Source organism: Marmota flaviventris, chromosome 8 (genome assembly GCF_047511675.1).
Source record: "Marmota flaviventris isolate mMarFla1 chromosome 8, mMarFla1.hap1, whole genome shotgun sequence".
Taxonomy (NCBI): domain Eukaryota; kingdom Metazoa; phylum Chordata; class Mammalia; order Rodentia; family Sciuridae; genus Marmota; species Marmota flaviventris.
Genome location: NC_092505.1, coordinates 57,695,440 through 57,712,143, shown reverse-complemented (window position 1 = coordinate 57,712,143; position 16,704 = coordinate 57,695,440). Strand labels below are relative to the sequence as shown.

Below are 16,704 nucleotides of genomic sequence, written 5' to 3'. Positions count from 1 at the left end.
CAAATTCAATGGGAAATTAGTATATAAAAGTTGTCATCTTGAATCATTGTGAATAAATGAACCTTTTAATAAATGATGCTGGAATTGCAGATAACCATTATGGAAAATAAGAAAAAAATTAAAGAATCATACTTCAGGATAAACTCCAAATAAAGCACAGCTCAGAATAAAAGGATTATATTTGAGGAAAATGTGAGAGAATTCCTTATTGATCTCAGAGCAAGAAAAGACTTTCTCATTAATTCAAAAGCTCTTGACTTTAGCTGCATTTTTTAGAATGCTCTAGATACAACACAACGAGCAAAGACAAAAAAAGTGACTAACAGGAAGAAAATACTTTCCAGTTACACCACAAAGCATACATCTCCCTAGTATATAAAAGACCAAAAAATGCAATAGAAAAATGAGCAAATTGCCCTTAAGCATATGAAAAATGTTCACATATACTCATAATATACAATCTATTATGTACATTTTAAATTAAATGTAAATTAAAGCTACATTCAGAAATTCAAAATCTTGACAATATAATCTATTTTTATAAGGCTGAGCAAAAAACAAATTCTAACATATTTCTCTGACAAAATTGGAAAATGATACAGACTTTATGGAGGGCAATCAAGCAAAGCCAGAATCATTTGTGGTTTTCTTTACCCAGCAATCTCATACTTCTGAGAGTTTGTGCCAAAGATAAACCTTTGTAAATACTAAACACTGTGTGATGGCGGCATCATTCGCCATAACAAAATATTGGATGCAATCCAAATGTCCATCAACAGAGAACTGATTGAATAAACATCAGTACTTGTACCCATTCAACAGAGTTACACAACTAAGAAATAAAAAACTCTCCATAAATTGATATAGAATGATTTCCAAGATACATCACATTGTAAGGAAAATGAAGGTATAGAACAATGTATGCATGATGTCATCATCTGCAAAAGAAAGAAGGTGAAGATTATACATTACTCCTTGTTAATTTTTATAAGATGAAGCAAGAAAAGAGAGATATCAAAACTAATGAAAACAGTAATTTACGAAGGGAGTGGGAAGACCATGCCAGAGATACAGGAGTCTGGCTTCTCTATTTCTTTTAATATACTTCTAACCTTTGAATCATATACATGTTTTAAATATTCAAAAAATAAAAAAGAATATGCAAAGTATAAATATTTTAACCTAAAACATAAATGCATATTTATTTGCTAATATTTTGAGCTAGGGTCAAGCCTTCCTTATAAGACCTTCTAAGGTCTGTTAGAATTTATCATTGTTTTCTTAGTTAAACCACACCCACAATGCACTCTTAAGAACTCTAGCTTCTGTTTTGTAAAGTGAATTTAGAAATACATAAAAAGATAACTGCAAAATAATCTATAAGCAGTATCCTGTTTTTTTCTACACTTTGTAAGTTTTTCTCAGAGCTTTTATAGTTGTCCCACTCACATATTTAATTAGCAATTTTTTTAATAATTTGCATTCAGCCTATTTTTCACAGACATAAATTGGCATGAACAAGTTTGGGAACAAATGAAATTAACTTTCGAAGGGCATACAACTCAAGCAGCAAGAGAAGTGCAGGAGTCTGCTAGCCATAAGCACTCAGCATTCCAATGCCTAGCATCGGTCTTTATTTCACAGAGGGATAGGAGTAATTAGTGATTTGATAAATGACTTACATAATGCTTATAGAGAATTTACTAGAAAAAAAAAGTAGATAAAATGTATTAAATATTTACTAAGATGTCAAACATTCATCAAAGACTATCAGCCCCAAGGTGGGTATTATTACTATCTCCATTTTACAAATAAGGAAAGAGCATCTTGAGAGAGGTTGAGTATTGATCCAAGGTATATGTGATGAGGCCAATAGTCAAATTATGGCAATCTGACCCTAAACCTCACAAACTTGGCCACTGTATGATAAATTAGACTTATTTTTAAGGCCATGGTAGATGATTGGTAAGGCCTGCTAAGAGAATCTTCCCAGCCACATTTTAGAACACAGAACTTTTGGCCCATTGATTGTCCATAGCCCATTATCATCCATTTATTAAGTATATTTGTGAAAAGAAAAAATACACTATCTAGACAGTTCCCCTCTATTCACTATATAGTGTTTTAAAAGTACACTCCCCGATAGGCCTTCTTCATTCTAACAAAAATTTCAATTTTACCTCTCCGGAATTGCTTATCAAAGTGAATGTACATGTTCTTTTTTTTTTTTTTAGTACTGGGGATTGAACTCAGGGGCACTCAACTACTGAGCCACATCCCCAGCCCCTATTTTTCATATTTCATTTAAAGATAGGGTCTCACTGAGTTGCTTAGTGCCTTGCTTTGGAACTCACAATCCTCCTGTCTCAACCTCCCAAGCCACTGGCATTACAGGCTCACACCACAGCACCTGACTTGTATCTGTTCTTAACTGATAAAAATAATTACTATTACTATCTAGTCAAGTTCTTGCTAGAAAATATGACCCCAAACTCTACTTTATAATTCTTATCAAAATCTTTGTTACACTAATGGAAGATGGTACAATATAAACAAACTTAAAATTCCTTTCTGCATTTATTATAGAGATTTATCAATACTATGAGTCCCAAAGTATTATTTTAGGACTAAATTTCTCTTAGGCAATTTTATGCATTTTACTTTATTAATATGGAGACTAATCAAGTTTCTCTCCTTTAGTTGCTAGAAAATTCAGAACCAAATTTGACACGAGTACATGATGTAACAGCATGCCTCTTTAACTCTTCATGAGTTTTGTATTATGTTAATCTTTAATTTTCTGATATCCCTTGTCTTTTGCTTTTCTTTTACATGTTGTGAAATAAATTATTTTTTATAAACTATCTCAAATCCCTTTTTAAACAGGTTGGAGAAAATAAACTAAAAGGTCACTGAAGATTTAGCTTATTTAAAACAATTCTCTCCTTGCCTTTTCTTTGCTATTCCCACCACTACTAACCTGATCAAGGAAAACAGACAAGATGTTCCCTAGGTGTTTTTTGATGCTCCAAGGTTTTTTTTTTTTTTTCCTTCCAATTTGCACAAATATAAAAGTTAAAAAGGCAGAACTTACCAGATAGACAATATGAAGATCATTCTCTAAAACAAAACCCTTCATTGCTCTTTGGAGGTCAGCAAAAATATCTAAGGTATCAGTTGGAGAAAGTGATGAAGAAAGGGTAGCAGAACCAAGATGTGTTGGACGATACACCTTTCCTGGGTTGGGAGTGAAGAAACACAGGAGCAAATGTTAAAAATAATATAAAATAAAACAAAACATTGTCTTTCTATATTCCTGTATTAACCTTCTCAGCTCTCATCAATTTTACAAACAGAATCTTACCTAACATGCAGAAATTTATAAGCAAGATTTTCAGAAAAGTGAGTAGAAGATGAAACAGTAAATAAATTTTAACTGAGAACTCATATTTACCTTCTGTTCCATCACTGTCTTCTGTAATCTGGATGAATTCATTTTCTAGTAGCCACATCACACAGGCCTCGATTGCTCCAAGTTGGACAGAATCTTGATTTCTCTGAATTCCCTGCTTCCCTTCTTTAATACTCGCAGCCAAAAATGTACAAGAAGCATACATCTGCATATCTTTTGATGTACTTGCCACACCACCAACTATTATCTGATAGAAAATGTTTAAAAACTTCTGTAAATTTTTTATAAGATATACAGGCCTTCATAATATAAGAGATTTTATTCTCTTAAAATAGTTTCAGAATCTTAGATACTCTTATTAACTCTCTTCCATCATCACATACTGCAAATATAGATAGTACCTGCTAACAACATGAAAAGTTTTCCCTCAAGGTAGGTAGACATAGTATTTGCTTATAAACAAAAATAAATGAATCATTATCCATTTGAAATTTCAGAACTAACAATACACATGAAAGAGGTAGTGACAGTTCAAGGCCATGAACCAAATCAAATGTTTTCATCCTTCCTCTAAGGCACATAGGAGGAATGCTACTATTGAATACTTCCCACACAGAAAGGTGGGAATAGGTGCAAGAAAACATGAAGTCACTTATTGCAGATATTATTTTACCCATAGCTACTTTATTATATATACAAATTTGTCTCTTGCCTTCTTTTACTTTATATTGGACACATATCGTCACAGAGCTTTTTAATGACCACAAAGCATCTTTTGCCATAAAATTCGTATTAATGGTATCTTAGTTTCTTTCCATTTTTTTGTTATTAACTAATAGTGCTATAAAAATATTTTTTACATTTAATTTAATATAATTTCACAAATATATTCCTGGATAAAATTCCTAGATGTAGAACTGCTAGGCAAATGGGTATATGTAGTTTCAATTTTAGCAGGTAAGGCCAAATTGCTCTCCAAAAGAGTTTCAGCAATGTATCAATGTGTCTACTTTGGACATCATTCCTGACCCTATGTTATCAAGTATTTTCTTTTTTCCCAAACTGATTAGAAAAGAATTCACATAGAGGCACCAATATCACTAGTACTGGTGCTGAAAGCAACACCAAGGCATGCTGATATAAGCACAAAAAACATGTCTGAATCAAACTTGAAATGCTCATCAGGGGGTTACCTTCGAGGAATCTGAGCAAAGAAAGGTTTTATTTTTCTGTATTATTGTACAGAATTTGTTGTACTATTGTTGAATATTGTTGAGATTTTTCTGTATTATTGTAAACTTCTAATCATATATAGTTGTACCATGATTTTATTTTAGTGTCATAAGATATGATCTAGATGGAGGAACTGCGTACATTTTTTGTTACCTTTAACTTCAAAAAACAATAAAGAATATCTAAAAAGTGAAAAGAACCATCTGGCATTAAGTTTTTAATTATTATTTTGAAGTGAATTGATAGAGCACTAGCTGAAACACGTACAAATTCAGATTTGGGAAGGCTAAAAATATAAAATAATTTAAAAAGAGAAAGAGAGACAAGATTTTTCACATATTAGCCAGGCACAGAGGCACATGCCTGTATTCCCAGCTATTCAAGAGGCTGAGGTAGGAGGCCAGTCCTCAAATTCAAGGCCAGCCTCAGCAATTTAGATCCTGTCCTAGAATTTTTAAAAAGTGAGGGGGGAGGGGATCAAAGATGTAGCTCATTGGTAGAGCATTCCTGAGTTCTGTTCCTCATACAACAACAACAAAAATATTTTCACCTACTAAAGTACTACCATGTTAACATAGGTATAAAAGAGCCAAGTGGTAGTTTATTGAACCCTGTCTTACCTCCAGAATAGCTCGTATCATACTGGCAGTTACTTCTTCTCCTTCTCGTCTTTGCAGACAGCTGCGAACAGGTTTTAGAGATCCCTGAAGTAGAGCTATGCCCTTTGATTTCTCAGAGTTCTTACAAACTAAGATACTCTCACCTATAAACAAAAACCATAGGTTGTCAAAACCCCAATCCATTTCCATAAGATACCTGATAAAGAGAACTTAATTGGTTTTAGTTGTTTAAAAAGAGGTAAAAGATGATAATGGTTGTTACGGTCATAGCATTATGTCTAATGCTTTTACTTCTTACACTTTGGATACAAGGAAACCATAATATGCAACCCTAAAATTTGCTACTTAGGTGTAAAGATTATTTTGAGCTAAAGGCAATAAGAAAACAACAAACACATCGAGAGAATGCTTTGTCCTCTCCCAGTCTGCCTAAAGTAAGACATAAATTTCCCTTTGTGAATATGTTTCGTCTTTCCTCACCCATACCAAGAGAAGAACCCTTATCATAGGAGACGGAAGGTCCTTTTTTTTTTTATTATTGTTTAGCTGTCAATGGATCTTTATTTTATTTATTTATATGTGGTGCTGAGAATCGAACCCAGTGCCCCACACATGCTAGGCAGGCACTCTACCACTGAGCCACAACCCCAGCCAAGAAGGTCCTTTTTGAGATAGGTCTGTACAAACAAATATTACTTATATAAACTTCTGCCATTAGTTTCCTATGTATATAATCTTCTCCTGATTTAGTGCCCTAAGAAGATCAAACACCTTTTCCTTTGTCTTTTCACTTGTCTACAATTTATGGAGAAATATCATATAAACTATAAGACCCTAGGTCTAACAGCCTTGTGGGAATCTTCATTTCCATGAAAGCTTCCATGCACATAAAAATTAAATTATCAATATCAAATGAAGTTTGCATGCCTTTTCTCAGGTAATCCATTATCAATTATTTAGCAGGCCCCAGATGCAGAACCTAAGTTAATACAGAAATAGCTCTTTTCCTTCAGCTAAAGGACCAACCATTATTGTTTAATAATTAGGTAGTAGAGATACTTTAAAAACTATAAAGTAAAATGCAAATATAAATTACTAGTCACAGTGATAACAAATAAATTTAAAAATACTTATAAATATCTTAAAAAGTCACATTATAATATTTAATCTAAATGCTTTAGGTTATTATGATAATTGAGTAAAGAATTATTTTCAAAACTGAATCCAATGATGTGGGAAAAGCAACAGTTAAATACGATGTTCAATAAGCAAAATGAAGGGCATGAGTGTGAATTTTTTTATTGATTTCTTTAAAAAATAAATGGCAGTGGAATGCATTACAATTTTTATTACACATATACAGCACAATTTTTTCATATCTCTGGTTGTATATAACATATGTTGACACCAATTCGTGTCTTCATTCATGTACTTTGGATAATGATGTCTATCACATTCCACCATCCTTGCCAACCCCCTGCCCCCTCCCTTTCCCTCTCACCCCTCTGCCCTATCTAGACTTTGTCTATTCCTCCTATGTTCCCCCTCCCTACCCAACTATGAATCAGCCTCCTTATATCAGAGAAAACATTCGGCATTTGTTTTTTGGGGATTGGCTAACTTCACTTAGCATTATTTTCTCCAGTGCTATCCATTTACCTGCAAATGCCATGATTTTGTTCTCTTTTTATTGCTGAATAAAATTCCATGTGTATATATGCCACATTTTTTTTATCCATTCATCTATTGAAGGCCATTTAGGTTGGCTCCACAGTTTAGCTATTGTGAATTGTGCTGCTAGAAACATTGATATGGCTGTGTCCCTGTAGTATGCTGATTTAAAGTCCTTTGGGTATAGACCAAGGAGAGGGATAGCTGGATCAAATGGTGGTTCCATTCCCAGATTTCCAAGTAATCTCCATACTGCTTTCCATATTGGCTGCACCAATTTGCAGTCCCACCAGCAATATATGAGTGTATCTTTTTCCCCCACACCCTCGCCAACACTTATTCTTGTTTGTCTTAATAATAGCTGCCATTCTGATTGGAGTGAGATGATATCTTAGAGTAGTTTTGATTTGCATTTCTCTGATTGCTAGAGATGATGAACATTTTTTCATATATTTGTTGATTGATTGTATATCCTCTAAATAAAACTGGCATTGTGATACTGTATCCTAACCATACCAGGCAGAAAAAGTACAGATGTACAGTTGATGCTTTCCTATCACTGACTGCCAAGTTGAGAATGACAGGATAAAATGAAATGACTATAAACTGGATAATCATTGACTACTTATCTAGACATAATTACAAAAAGAAAGGTGCCATTATGAAAAAAAGACACAAGATGCCTGCAAAAGGTAGAATAGGAGCTCCCAGGTTTCACTACCAACCCATTCCCTCTCCCCAGAAAGGATCCTTTGTGAAGACCTCCAAACTTGAAAATAAACCTGAGGCATCTGCATGACAACAGAATCCTACCCTGTCAGCCTCCCTCCCTCTACCCCAGCAAACACACACACACACACACACACACACACACAGAACTAAAATAAATGACTTCATTTTGACTACATCAGAGCACAGTGTCCAAAGGTCATCACAGTGCCAAAGGAGAGGCATCCCTAGGACTCATGGTTTCTATAGTAGGAAAAGAGAATCAGAAGCAGACATGTAGCTTCCTAGCATTCCACTATAATCCCAAGAAGCCCACCTAGATCACCTAGGGTCAGGTAGAAACAAAACAGGAGGTGAGCTCACGGTGAACAGCAGGCAGGTCTTGGTGGAAGCTCTGTGTACCTGCCAGCAGGGGTACCTGCCTAAAAATACCAGCCAACAACATTACTGTGCACAACAGCAATGCTTGCTATGAACTGGTCACTCAGAGTGGTGTGGGAAGTTCTGACTGGCTTGGATCCCTGGATAGCCAGCCTCCAGGTCTAGCCCCAATGCCAGATCCAAGACTCTGTACAGGGAGAGAGATAACCACCACAGCACATTTCAGCAAAGAGCAAGGACTAGTTCTGCCACACCTGGAAGTTTTAACAGTGCTCTGTGAAACACAACTCAAGGTCCTATCTAGGCAGGAAGGCAAACCTTGATTATGCACTTCTTGGCATAGCAGCTGGTTCCATCCAGACTGAGCAGCAGCTCTGCTTAACATCAAGGTCCAGCTTGCAAGACTGGCCTCTAAAGATCTCAAATTTTGGTACCATCTAGCCAGGAAATACACCCTGGGACTCATTCCAATCATAGTTGATTGCAATGTCTAACCAGCAACTCTCCCTAATTGCAGAGTTCAGACAGTTCTGACTCAAAAGCACAGCCGAGTCAGTAGCCCCACTTGAAATTAAAGCAAAGGCAGAAACCCAAAAGCAGGCTCTGACTACCTGGGTTCACTAGAAGCTGGCTCACACAGAATCATCGGTCACACTAATTAGCGAGAGTCTATCCCTTCTGAAGAACACCTATAAAGAAGGGGCTGTTTCCATACAAGTTTTAAAGTTATCCTAGAGCTGTGGAGGAGCAGCTAGGTGGACTGGAGCACTGGCCCTGGCCACATGAAGCCTGCCATACCCTCTGGGGCGTGAGGCTAGGTAAGCCAGGGGTGCTGGCTGACCTTTCGTACACTGGGCCCAGTGCCTGCTCCACACAGTGCCACACCCAAGCATGCACAATCAGACCACCTCAATCTCCTGTTTCCCACCAAATTGTAGAAAAACAGAACTTTGGATAGAAGGAAATCAGAATATGCTACCCCCAAATTTGCTACTTGAGCATAAAGATTATTTTGAGCTAAAGGCAATCAGAAAAAACAAACACAGAAGTGGAACAAACTTGAATGGAAGTTCAGGCTCAAGGTTTAACCAATAGTGTTAGTTCTTTTCCAAATCCTGATCAGCATAAGTTTGAACCAACAGTGTGAACCCTAGTGCTACATAAACCTATATATTAGCACACTCAGGCAGTAACCCCTATGGGGTTCCCCTCTTGCCCCTACAGGAGTTCTGTTTCTATTCATACTTGAATAAATCCTACTCCTTTCACTCTGGCCTTCCACTGTCGTGTGAATTTTATTCTTCAGATTTGCAAGACAAAATCCTTGCTGCTAGAGCCTACTGCAATATTGGGGGCCATAGCACCCATTTAGAGCTGCAATAACTGAAAGCAGCAACACACCACTCAATGATAGTGGAGGAGAATCCAGCTTTGCCTTCAGAGCTGATGCCAGTATGCATCCCCTGTTGTGATTAGCTGCTAAAACTAAAAGGGGCTTTCTTGGCCTGCAGAGGCCTGCAGCTTACACACATACCAAAAGAAGTAGAGAACAGAGTTTTATCTCAAAATCTGGTTTCAGTATGGACACCAGGACAAAAACATAGAATTACAAAGAATCAGCAAATCATACTTCCAAAAGAAACTTAATAAAGCTCTAACAATGGACCCTGAAGAAATGGAGAGGTATGAAATAATAGACAAAGAATCCAAAATATTTTTTTAAGAAAGACCATGAACTGCAAGATTATACAGATAAAAATTAAATAAAATTTGGAAAACAGTACATGAACAAAATGAGAAGTTTGACAAAGAAATAGAAAAAAAAACCAGAAAGAAATATAAATTCTAGAGATGAAAAATATAATGACTGAATTGCAGAATACAATAGAAAACATAGCCCATACAAAAATCATATGATTCAGCAATCCCATTTCTAGGTTTGTATGCCAAAAATTTGAAATCAGTATATCAAGAGATACTTGCATCCCTGGATTTTCTGCAACACTATTTACAATAACCAAGTTATGGAATGAACATAAGTGCCCATCAATGGATAAAAAGATAAAGATAATGTGGCATAAATACACATTAGCATACTATCCAGCCTTTAAAAAGAAGGAAATTATGGTATTTGTGACAACATGGATGAACCTGAAAGATATTCAGGTTCAGTGGAATATTCAGGCACAGAAAATAAATACTGAAAGGCCAAGGTTCGTTGTTGGAGATTAAAATGCACGTACAGACAGCAGTGACAAAGATGAAGCACTTTACTACAAGCTGATGCTAGTTTATATAGAAAGTGAGAGTCAGTTATCTTAAACCAGGAAGCTCCCGGGGCCAATCATAGTAAAGGTCAGTTCATCACCTACGGTGAACGCACGTCCGCCCTACATAAAATTCATGGGGGGCACGAACTGTCCACGAGGTTTTCAGAACAACTTGTTATCCGCCCACTGGCAACTTGTCCGCCACCATGTTGCATTAGGGGCTTCTTATCTTTAAGGCCCAGGGAGTTCTAGCTGCCTACTGGCAATTTGCCCACCGCCATGTTTGAAAGGCCCGGGGAGTTCTCAGGGAGACTCCCAACAAATACCACATCTTTTACTTATATGTGGAATCTAAAATTTAAAAACTTTGAACACAAAGGAGCAGAGAGCTGTGTGGTAGTAGGAGCAAATGTGACTCCATTTTGTTTCATGACTTCATCCTTTAAAACAACAATGCCAAGTAGAAGGGTCATGACTGGGGCAAGATGTTCTTTTCCTTTTGCTATAGAAACCTTTAAGAACACAAAACTATCTAATGAGGTATTGTTTCTGTAACTAGGGTAACGGGGCTCTGTTTCTGTAACTGGGGTGACTGGGCTAATGTGATTGGTTAGGCTTCCCCCCACTTGACTGCACTGACCCGCTTCTGTAACCTGGCTTGCTTGCATTGGCTAGACCCCCCACCCCCGCCCCCCAAACATCCTTTTTGCGGTTTTCAGGCTTATAAGGAGTGCCCTTGCAATTGTTCGGGGCTGATCAGGGGAACAGCTTTATGTTCTGGTCAGCCGCCACCGGTGTGCTTCAATAAAGGCTTGATTCGATTATACATGAGTGGTCTGGAAGTCAGTTTATGAAACCCCGGGATGAAGCTTTAACTATAACATCTGAATGGTTGTTACTAGAGGCTGGGAGTGGAAAAAATGGAGAGATGTTGATCAAAGTTTATAATATGTAGTTATACAGGAAGTATCAATATTTGAGGTGATGCATATGCTAATTAGCTTGATTCAATCACTTCCTATACATATATCATAGCATCACTTTGTACCCTATAAAGATATACAATTATGCTAGTCATGGTGGAACACACCTATAATCTATGAAGCAGTGGGATCACAAGTTCAAGGTCAGCCTCAACAACATAGGAGGCCCAGTCTCAAACTAAAAAATAGAAAGAACGTGAGATATAGGATATAACTTAGTGGCAAAGCACCCCTAAGTTCAATCCCCAATACAAAAAAAAAAAAAAGTATAATTAAAATTTGTCAATATCCAGCTTTTAAAAACATGAATAAAATGTCCCCTGACTCTTTGAATGCCCACAAAACAACCCAGCTGAAGGAAGAAGCACTACAAAATGAGCTGACTAGTATTAGCAGTAAAATAATAAGCTACTGAGTTGTTTAAATATAGAATGTAACTACTACAGATAACAAGAATTGACTATGATTTATTGATTAGATTAGTTAGAATATAAATTTATTGCTGTAATAAAAGTCAACATATTTAAACAAGATAGAAATAAATTCTTCCTACCTTCTTTCTTCTTTCCTTCCTTTCTTTCTTTTTTGGAAATGGGGTTTGAACCCAGGGGTACATTACCATTGAACCATATCCCCAGTCCTTTTATTTTTATTTTATTTTTTTGCCACAGGGTCTCATTAAATTGCTGAGGGTCTTGATAAGTTGCTGAGATTGACCTCAAACTTGGAATACTCCTGTCTCAGGCTCCTGAGAAATTTGTTTATTTAATTAAATGGACTACCCTTTTGGAGGATGGGCAAGATTTATGAAAATGTCCAAATAAATGCCAATATATATTTATACAGGTTCCTACTCCCACTTGTCTGGTCTCATTGATACCACAAGAGGGAACTTGAAGCTATTTAAAATCAAACATTTATTACTGACTGTTGACCCTGTAAATCATTATTTTGACACAAAGCACCATCATCCTACAATGGAAGATTCCACATAATCTACAGATGATCTAAATAAAACACCATGTTATCTAAATAAAATGCCATATACTCTCCAGGAAATGTTAATAACAATCTATGAAATGCACAGAAGTTACAAAGATACTACACAGTATGAAAAGTGAAACCAAGCATTTAAATCTTCATGGTGAATATAAAACACAATATTCCCACATTCCGTACTTGCTTAAAGTTCTGAGCAAGTTATATGCCATCCTGATAGGAATGCAAGGTCAAAAGCTCAAAAGACTTCAAGAATTAAGAAATGGAGTTATTAAGGTATTTTTAATTCTGATGTAATACCATATGACTTAAGGCTTCATAATTAACCCAGAGAACCAATCTTCCAATTGTTCTTCATATGATAAACACAAGCTAAGGTAAATAAGACCTCCTTATCTTTTTTGTTAACTTAAAGGCCCTCTGGACCTGAAGAAAGAATATCTACATAAAAGAGACTTACATTTCTTTCTCTGGAATTGTGAATCTACTGAGAAACCAGTTTGGAGAAGGGTAGGGTGAGGCAAATAGGAATAGGAGTACCTTACTTTATTCCCCCCACCCTTACAAAACATACCATTTGCATAATTTGTAGTAAAATAAGAGAAAAACAGGATAAACTTCTCTGATACCTATCATAAGGGAAATCTAATAATTTGGAAGCTTTTTTAATCATCAAAATATTTAGGGCTTAAAAAAGAAGCGGAGTAATAATCCTTCAGAGATTGTAAAATGAGTCATTTGTTGCTGGGTCTGAGAATGACAGTTGTGTCCAAATACCCATCCTCTCAGTCTTCCTTTAATAAAACCCTTAAGTCCAGCACACAGCCATTCAGCTAAAGATTAGATTCCCCAGCCTCTTTACAATTGGGGAATATAATCATGTGACTAAGTTCTGGTCAACTGTATGTGAGGAGAAATATTATAGGCAACTTCTAGGTGGTGCCCATTAAGGGCAGGGCATGTGTTTTATTTCCTCATCATCCTCTTCCTGATGTTTCAAATGCAAATGATGAAAGAGACTGGACTAGCCATTTTGTGCCAAAGGATAGAAACTATATTGCTGGAAAAACAAAATGAAAGATGAGGTGTCTAACACGTTACACCAGCATGTCAACCCCAGGTGGCAAACCATTATGAGAAAGAAACTAATTTCTCAGGAGGCTGAGACAGAAGGATCCCAAGTTTGAGGCCAGTCTCAGCTACTTACCAAGAACCTTAGCAATTTACTGAGACCCTGTCTCAAAAAAAATTAATTAAAAAAATTAAAAAGGACTGGGGATATGGTTCAATGGTAAAATGCCCCTGGGTTCAAACCCCAGTACCAAAAAGGAAAGGGAAAGGGAAAGGGAAAGGGAAAGGGAAAGGGAAAGGGAAAGGGAAGGAAAGGAAAGGAAAGAAAAGGAAAGGAAAGGAAAGGAGGGAAGAAGGGAGGCAGGAAGAAATTTAATTCTATATTATTTACATATGTCGATTTTCATTATAGCAATAAATTTATATTCTAACTAATCCAGTCACCAATAAATCATAGTAAATTCTTGTTATCTGTGGTAGTTACATTCTATAGAGTCACCAAAAGGTGAATTCTGCATCATTGCACAGGGGGAGAACAGAGGAATTTCCTGTGAGCCTAGGACTAGAGTCACAACCTTTTCATCATTGAACACTAAACCTTGTTTCATCTGTCTCTGCTTAAAGATATGTTATTTAATATATATTATTGATTTATTAACTGCACTTACAGACAACACTCCTATAGCTCATGCCTGAACAAAGCTCATTTAAAATATTTTTCTAGAAGGCACATCTAGACTTAATGCAGAAAGGAATTACTAGCTAGAAGTTTAACACTATATCTAGAAATCATTTTAAACAAAAATCACCATGAAAATACATAAAATTATGAAAAATGTGGCACTAAATAGACCCTTAAAGGATGTTTGTTTACAGTAAAGGAGCTGAAGGAAGAAGGCAGACTTATGACCTCAGCAGAAAAGTGTACTTGCAAAGACTCAGATTTTTTGCAGCTTTGTACATATCCACAAACCCCCCAGAATTCTGAATAAATAAAAAATAAAATAAGGCCCCAGATTTCTGAGAAAATTCTAATAAATGGGGAAATTCACAAATATGGAATCTGTAAATAATAAGAATCAACTATATTTGGGGAGTTCATGTGAAAAATTGGGTGGTTCTAAAAGTCACTTCCTCAGTATCCTACTCAGCTTTTAGTACCCAAAATAACCCACCTATTTTTCCATTAACACTTTTTGTTTCTCTGCTTATCCTACTCAGCTTTTAGTACCCAAAATAACCCACCTATTTTTCCATTAACACTTTTTGTTTCTCTGCTGGATTTCTTAATTTCTCTTTAGTAGTTGCAAAGGTTTTTATTGGTTTTTTTGATGTTGATGGGATTTTTTTTGTTTTTGTTTTTGTTTTGGGGGGCATATATAGTATAACAATCCTATAGGAGAAAGATGAAATGACAGAGAATATTCTTCCTAAGTTTCTTTAACAATTTAGTAAAACATCAAATGATCTCAATGGTATAGCAGATTCAAAATAATATTTTTTTTTCTCTCTTGATATTTAGTTGAGAACAGTTTCTTCATTGCTTAAGTCAAAAAATTTTGTATGGATTGCTGGTAATATCATTGCTTGCCAGTACAAGATAAGAAACTGAAAGAGTGTTTTCTGAGCCAGAATCAATTGGGAGGAAAAAGTGGAATATAAAATGCCTATTCACAGGCAGAATTAATATTGTCAAAATGACCATACTACTAAAAGCACTATACAGATTTAATGCAATTCCAATCAAAATCCCAATGGCATTCAACATAGAAACAGAAAAAGCAATCATGAAATTCATCCGGAAAAATATGAGACCCAAAATAGCCAAAGCAATCCTTATCAAGAAGAAAGAACCAGGTGGCATCAATATATCAGTCCTTACATTTATATTACAGAGTAATAGTAACAAAAATAGAATGGTATTGGCACCAACAAAGACTTGTAGACCAATGGTACAGAATAGAGGACACAGAGACAAACCCACATAAATATACATTATCTCATACTAGACAAAGGAGCCAAAAACATATATTGGAGAAAAGATAGACTCTTCAACAAATGGTGCTGGGGAAACTGGAAATCCATACAAAACAAAATTCATCATGCAAAAAATTCAATTCAAAGTGGATCAAGGACCTAGGAATTAGACCAGAGACCCTGCGCCTAATAGAAGAAAAAGTAGGCCCTAATCTTCATCATGTCAGATTAGGTCCTGACTTCCTTAACAAGACTCCAATAGCACAAGAAATAAAATCAAGAATCAATAAATCAAACTGAAAAGCTTCTTCTCAGCAAAAGAAACAATCAGTGAAGTGAAGAGAGAGCCTACAGAATGGGAGCAAATTTTACCACATGCATATCAGATAGAGCACTAATCTCCAGGATATATAAAGAACTCAAAAACTTAACACCAAAAAAGGAAATAACCCAATCAATAAATGGGATAAGGAACTGAACAGACACTCTCAGAAGAAGTTATATAATCGATCAACAAATATATGAAAAAATATTCAACCTCTCTAGCAATTAAAGAATGCAAATTAACTACTCTAAGATTTCATCTCACTCCACTCAGAATGGCAGCTATTAAGAATAGAAACAACAATAACTGTTGGCGAGGATGTGGAGAAAAAGACACACTGATACATTGCTGGTGGAGTTGCAAACTGGTACAACCAATGTGGAAAGCAGTATGGAGATTTCTTGGAAAACCTGGAATTTGACCCAGCTATCCCACTCCTCAATGTATACCCAAAGGACTTAAAAATAGTACACTACAAGGATGCAGCCACATCAATATTTATAGCAGCACAATTCACAATAACTAAACTGTGGAACCAACCTAGATGCCCTTCAATAGACGAATGGATAAAGAAACTGTGGTATATATACACAATGGAATATTATTCAGCGTTAAAAGAGAATAAAATCATAGCATTTGCAGGTAAATGGATGGAGCTGGAGACTATCATGCTAAGTGAAGAAAGCCAATGCTAAAAAAACAAAGACTGAATGTTTTCTCTGATAAGTGGATGCTGAGTCATAATGGGGATGGGGGGAGATTATGGGAGGAATGGAGGAACTTTAGATAGGGCAAAGGGTAGGGAGGGAAAGGGAGGGGGCATGGGGATAGGAAAGATGGTGGAAAGAGATGGACATCATTACCGTAGGTACATTTATGAAGATACAAATGGTGTGACTACTTTGTGTACAACCAGAGAAGTGAAAAATCCTGCTCCACTTGTGTATAATGATTGAAGTGCATTCTGCTGTCATATATAACTGATTAGAATAAATAAATAAACTTGAAAAAAGAATAAAATGCCTATTCAAAA

The 16,704-nt window shown here is 36.0% G+C and overlaps 1 protein-coding gene across 1 annotated transcript in view; it reads right to left on the bottom strand.

Annotated features, from left to right (window-relative positions):
- Window positions 1-16,704, bottom strand: part of Polq (DNA polymerase theta) — a 107,355-nt gene that overhangs the window by 55,195 nt on the left and 35,456 nt on the right. Inside the window, exons 10-12 of the mRNA XM_027936100.2 lie at window positions 5,266-5,408; window positions 3,455-3,659; window positions 3,095-3,237 (exon numbers count right to left, since the gene is read on the bottom strand). Coding sequence (XP_027791901.2) covers window positions 3,095-3,237; window positions 3,455-3,659; window positions 5,266-5,408 — 491 coding nt within the window. The remainder of the gene's footprint in view (window positions 1-3,094; window positions 3,238-3,454; window positions 3,660-5,265; window positions 5,409-16,704) is intronic.